Source organism: Phoca vitulina, unplaced genomic scaffold (assembly GCF_004348235.1).
Source record: "Phoca vitulina isolate PV1807 unplaced genomic scaffold, GSC_HSeal_1.0 scaffold3, whole genome shotgun sequence".
NCBI classification, from domain to species: Eukaryota; Metazoa; Chordata; class Mammalia; order Carnivora; family Phocidae; genus Phoca; species Phoca vitulina.
Genome location: NW_022589706.1, coordinates 50,140,460 through 50,147,145, shown reverse-complemented (window position 1 = coordinate 50,147,145; position 6,686 = coordinate 50,140,460). Strand labels below are relative to the sequence as shown.

At 37.6% G+C, this 6,686-nt stretch overlaps 1 protein-coding gene across 1 annotated transcript; it reads left to right on the top strand.

Annotated features, from left to right (window-relative positions):
* Positions 1-3,417: 3,417 nt before the first annotated feature.
* On the top strand, positions 3,418-3,995 carry LOC116628036 (ubiquitin-conjugating enzyme E2 D3-like). Its single transcript, XM_032398082.1, has one exon. It carries the CDS (start codon positions 3,461-3,463, stop codon positions 3,923-3,925), a length of 465 nt encoding a protein of 154 aa, XP_032253973.1. The 5' UTR covers positions 3,418-3,460; the 3' UTR covers positions 3,926-3,995.
* Positions 3,996-6,686: the final 2,691 nt, after the last annotated feature.

Below are 6,686 nucleotides of genomic sequence, written 5' to 3'. Positions count from 1 at the left end.
ACAGAAATGCCCATCTCCCAGTTTTTCCCTGAAAGAGGCCTAGTTGTGTATTTTAAAAGCTGCTGCCCAAGGACTAGGCTTCAAATTCAGCATACATCTAGCAACAAACTGCACACCTCCCTGGAGTCCAGTGGGTGCCCTTTTCATGCTCACACTTTCACCCATTCCAGATCCCCACTGTCTCACTGGCATGAGCTTGTACGCATGACTGGCATGCTGGCCTTTGTGGCAGCAGCACAGGAGACATAAAACTTGATTGCTTGGCTCTGGGATATTTTTCAAATACATCATATGTTAGGTCACAAAAAATGTCTAAATAAATTTAAGAAAATTGAAATCATATCAAGCAACTTCCCTGATTTGGTGGCCAGAAGTGTCAGAAGTGTTATATTGTGAAATAATAAGAAATACATATATTGGCTCGGCTCCCAGTTCCTGACAGAGAGCTTCTAAAATCCTTATAAATTCCTTAGTGATATATGCACTAGGAGCATCTTTTATTCTAATATTTGGTCTTTGACCCCAGTCCCTGACACAGGGCTCCTAAAACCCTTATAAATTCCTAAGTGATAAGAGCACTAAGAGCATCTTTTATTCTAATGAGGTAATTCTAGGTGGGCTCCTGGATGGGAAAGGGGGGTAAACCAGAAAAACCACAGCATAATTGGATCTTGCAATTTTCAACCTCACCCCTTCTTTAGAGAGGGGATAGGGCTAGAACTGGAGTTAATATTGATCATGCTTATGTGAGGAAGCTTTATAAAAATCCCAAAAATATAGGGTTCAGAGAGCTTTCAGATTGGAGAACATATCCATGTATTTGGGGGTGATACACCCCAAATTCACTGATATAGAGCCTGCTACACTCCAAAACTTCCCAAACCTTGTCTTATGTATCTCTTCATTTGGCTGTCCATATCCTTTAATAAACTGATAAATGGAATTTAGTGTTTCCCTGAATTTTGTGAGCTGTTTTAGCAAATAATCAAAACCAAGGGGGAGGAGGCCATGAAAACTTCCAATTTGTATCCAAGTTGAACAGAAGCTATAGGTAACCAGAGGATGTACTACTTGTAATTGGCATCTCATGAGACAACAGCCCTTAACCTGTGAGATCTGATATTGTCTCCAGGTAGCTAATGTCAGAACTGAGTTAAATTCAAGGACACCCAGGTGGTGTCACAAAGAATTGCTTGATGTGGTGGAAAAAAAAAAAAAAAAAAAAACCCTGCATATTTGGTGGCCAGAGTGTCATAAGTGTTGTGAGCATGGTAGTAGTGTACAAGTAAAGGAGAAACACAGGAAGAATACTGGATTTTTTCCTTACATAGTTATGAAACTAGAAATCAATTCAAGGGCGCCTGGGTGGCTCAGTTGGTTGGGCGACTGCCTTCGGCTCAGGTCATGATCCCAGGGTCCTGGGATCGAGTCCCACATCGGGCTCCCGGCTCAGCGGGGAGCCTGCTTCTCCCTCTGGCCCTCTCCTCTCTCATGCTGTTTCTTTCTCGCTCGCTCTCTAATAAATAAATAAATAAAATCTTTAAAAAAAAAAAAAATAGAAATCAATTCAAAAAAGACAACTGGAAAATTCACAAATATGTGGAGATTAAACAATACAGTACTAAACAATGAACAGGTGAAAGAAAAAATTAAAAGGAAATCAAAAAATATCTGGAGACAAATGAAAATACAAATATAAAATAAGAAAACTTATAAGATGCCATAAAAGCAGTTCTAGAGGGAAGTTCCTATGGATAAACATCTAAAAAGAAAAATCCCATATTTAAAAAAAAACTAACTTTACACCTCAATAAATTAGAAAAAGAATAAACTACACCCAAATTAGTAGAGGGAGGGAAATAACAAAGATCAGAGCAGAAATAGAGACTAAAAAGACAACAGAAAAGATCAATGAAACTAAGTGCCTTTTTTTGAAAAGATAAGCAAATTAGAAAACATATAACTAGACTAATGAAGAAAAAAGAGAAAGGACCCAAAAGAAAATTTTATTAAGAAATGAAAGAAGAGACATCACAAATGATACCACACAAATGTGATAGATCATAAGAGACTACTAGGAAAAAATATATACCAAAATTTGAACAACCTAAAAGAAATGGGAAAATTCCTGGAAACACACAACCCACCAAGACTGAATCATGAAGAAATAGAAAGTCTGAACTTACCAATTATCAGTAAGCAGACTGAATCAGTAATCAAATCTCTCGACAAATAAAAGTCTAGGACCAGATAGCTTCATTGGGAAATTCTACCAAACATTTAAAGAAAAATTAATACCAATTCTTCTCAAACTCTTCAAAAAAAATAAAAGAGAACAGTTTCAAACTTATTTTATGAGACCCACATTAACCTGAAACCAAAACCTGACAAGAACACTACAAGAAAAGAAAATTACAGGCGATATCCCTGATAAACATAGATGCTAAAGCCCTCAACAGAATATTAGGAAGCTGAATTTAACAATAAATTAAAGGGATGTATTAAAAGAATCACACACCATCAAGTGGGATTTATTCCAGTGATGGTTCAACATCTGCAAGTCAATCAATGTATTAATTATACCACCTCAACAAAATCAGGGATGAAAGTTATATGATCATCTCAATAAATGCAAGAAAAAACAACTGATAAAAGTCAACATCCATTTATGATATAAACTCTCAACAAAGTGGGTATTGAGGGAAAACACTTCAACCTAATAAAGGCCATATATTGCAATCCCACAGCTAAGATGACACTCAAAGGCGAAAAACTGAAAGCTTTCCCTCTAAGATCAGGAGTAAGACAAGGATACCCATTCTTGCCACTTTTATTTAATACAGTACTTGGCAGTCCTTCCCAGGGCATTGTCAAGAAAAAATAAAATAGGGGTGCCTGGGTGGCTCAGTCGTTAAGTGTCTGCCTTCGGCTCAGGTCATGATCCTGGGGTCCTGGGATCAAGCCCCACATCAGGCTCCCTGCTCAGCGGGAGGCCTGCTTCTCCCTCTCCCACTCCCCCTGCTTATGTTCCCTCTCTCACTTGTCTCTCTCTGTCAAATAAATAAATAAAATCTTAAAAAAAATAAAATAAAATAAAATCATCCAAATTGGAAAGGAAAAATTAAGACTGTCTCTATTTTCAGGTAACATAATATTATATATAGAAAACCATAAAGACTCCACCAAAAAAAACCCCAAAAACAAAACAAAAAGAGTGAAAACCAACTATGAGGGCTATGTCTGGAGTGTGAGCCCTTATGGGGGAGGTACCAGCTTCCCCAGGGAGAGGAGGCCAAGGTTACATCTTGAGGGAGGACCCAGCCTCTCTGCGCCTGTGTCTGTCAGAGCCGGTGTGAGATGAAGAGACAATCCTTTCCCGCTGCCCCGGATAATCAAGAGTTTTGGCTGGACCTTTGAGTACACACCGAGCCAGTGAGGAGCCAGCCAAAAAGCACAGACTATGGCAGTGAAACGGATTAATAAGGAACTTAGTGATTTGGCCCATGACTCACCAGCACAATGTTCTGCAGGTCTAGTTGGGGATTGCATGTTTCATTGGCAAGCAACAATTATGGGACTTAATGATAGCTCATATCAAGGCAGTGTATTCTTTTTGACAATTCATTTTCCTATAGATTATACCTTCAAACCATCTAAGGTTGCATTTACAACAAGAGTTTATCATCCAAATATTAACAGTAATGGCAGCATTTGTCTTGATAGTCTAAGATCACAATGGTCTCCTGCTTTAACTATTTCTAAAGTTCTTTTATCCATTTTTTCATTGCTATGTGATCCAAACCCAGATGACCCCCTAGTACCAGAGATTGCATGGATCTATAAAACAGGCAGAGATAAGTACATCAGAATATCTTGGGAATGGACTCAGAACTATGTCATGTCATGCTACCTTAAAGTCAAATAACCTGCAGTATAGCTGGAATAAACTTTAAATTACTGTTCCTTTTTTTATGTTCTTATCCAGCTGCTCCCGTATCAGACCTCATCTTTTTTAATTTTATTTTTTGTTTACCTCCCTCCATTCATTCACATGCTTATTTGAGAAGACTTAAGTTCTTCCAGCTTTCAATAATAATTGATTTTAGAAACTGTAAAATAGTTACAAGAGAACAGTTGCCCAAGATTCAGAAGTTTTTTAAAAAATGGAGCATGTTTATTATGTGGCCAATGTCTTCACTCTTACTTGGTTATGAGAGCAAAACCATTCCTCAGTGCTCTAACATGCTGAAGAAATCTTCTGAGGGGGAGGGAGATGGATGCTCAGTTGTCACATCAAAGGAAGCAGCATTATTCTAGCACCCAGTCTTTTTTTAAGCCTTCCACTGTTACTGATTCAAGGTTACATGATATACTTTATGCTCATAACTGATGTGGCTGGAAAATTGGTATTGCATTTATAGTATCAGCAGAACAGAAAATGTGATGCATTTTATGCATATCAATAAAGGAATGACCTGTTCTTGCTCTACAGAGAATGGAAATTGGAAGTCAAACACCCTTTGTATTCAAAACTAGGGTCTCAAACATTTTGTAATCCTCATTTAAATTGTTAGGAGGTTTGGAGCTATTAGTTAATCTGTCTTCCAATACACTGTTTAATATAGCACTGAATAAATAGTACAAGTTGTCAATGGATGAGTGATCAACTCTGCTAGTAATTGATCTTTCTTCAATAAAGTTGCATAAGCCAAAAAAAAAAAAAAACTACTAGAAGTAATAAAGGAAGTCAGTAAAGTTGTAGTATACAAAATCAATACACAAAAATCAGTTGCATTTCTATACACTAACATCAACTATCTGAAGGAGAAATTAAGCTCTCTTTCTCAGCGCTGCCTGAGAAGGCAGCAGCCATCTCCTACTCAGCATCATGGCTGCCCTCAGATCTCTGGTAAAGCCCAAGATCATTAAAAAGAGGACCAAGAAGTTCAGCTGGCACCAGTCAGACCGATATGGCAAAATAAAACACAACCGGCAGAAACCCAGAGGCACTGACAATAGGGTACACAGAAGATTCAGGGGCCAGATTTTGATGCCCAACATTAGTTATGGGAGCCACAAGAAAACAAAGCACATGCTGCCCAGTGGCTTCTGGAAGTTCCTATTTCACGACGTCAAGGAGCTTGAAGTGCTGCTGATGTGCAGAGATTGCTCACAATGTCTCCTCCAAGAACCACAAAGTCATTGAGGAAAAAGCAGCCCAGCTGGCCATCAGAGTCATCAATCCCAATGCCAGAATGCACAGTGAAGAAAGTGAATAGACAGCTTATGTGCCTGTTGTATTTGTGTTAGTAAAACCATAAAACTACCAAAACAAAGGGGGAGAGAAATTAAGAAAGCAACCCCATCTGTAATTGCATCAAGAAGAATAAAATACTGGGGCACCTGGGTGGCTCAGTCAGTTAAGCATCTGACTCTTGATTTCAGCTCAGGTCATGATCTCAGGGTCGTGAGATCGAGCCCCTCATCAAGCTCCCCACTCAGTGCGAAGTTTTTTTGTCCCTGTCCCTCCCCTGCTTGCGCTCACTGTCTCTCATATAAATAAATAAAAATCTTAAAATACTTAAATACATTTAACTAGGGAGGTGAGAAATCTATACATTGAAAACTAGAGACTGATGAAAGAAATTGAAGAAAATTCAAATAAGTGGAAAGATAGTTCATGCTCATTTATTGGAAGAATTAATATTGTTAAAATGCCCACACTACCCAAAGCAATCTATAGATTCAATGCAATCTCTATCAAAATTCCAATAGTATTTCTCACAGAAATAGAACAAACAATCCCAAAAGTTGTATGAAACCACAAAAGATCCCAAACAGTGAAAGCAATCTTGAAAAACAAGTACAAAGCTAGAGGCATCACACTTTCTGATTTGAAATCATATTACAAACCTATAGGGATCAAAAAAGTATAATACTGGCATAAAAACAGACACATAGATCAATGGAATAGGAGAGAGAGCCCAGAAATAAACTCACACATATATGGTCATTTAAGACAAAGGAGGCAAAAATACACAATAGGGAAAGGACACTCTCTTCAATAAATGTGGTTGGGGAAACTGGACAGCCACATACAAAACAAGAATTAACCCAAAATGGATTGAAAACTTAAATGTGAGACCTGAAACTATAAAACTTCAAGGAGGAAAACATAGGGGATAAGCTCCTTGACATTGATCATGGCAATAATTTTTTGGATATAACACATAAAACAAAGGCAACAAAAGCAAAATAAACCAGTGGGACAACACCAAAATAAAAGGCTTCTGCACAGAAAAGGAAACCATCAAGAAAAAGAAAAGGTAATTTACAGAACGGGAGAAAATATTTACAAATTATATTTCTGATAAGGGGTTAATATCCAAAATATATAAAGAACTCATGTAACTTAATAGCAAAATAACAAACAATCCAATTAAAATAATGGGTAGAGGAACTGAATAGACATTTTTCCAAGGAAGACATACAAATGGCCAACAGGTACATGAAAAGATGCTCAACATCAGTAATTATCAGGGAATTGCAAAACAAAATAATGAGATATCACCTCACACCTATTAGAATGGCTGTTATCAAGAAGACAAGAGACCATATATGTGTGAGTGTTGGCAAGGATGTGAAGAAAAGGAAACCCTTGTACACTTTTGGTGGGAACGTAACTT

What these genes read in the sequence shown, in the direction of transcription:
- LOC116628036 (XM_032398082.1), top strand. Translation starts at nt 3,461, where the DNA reads ATGGCAGTGAAACGGATTAATAAGGAACTTAGTGATTTGGCCCATGAC.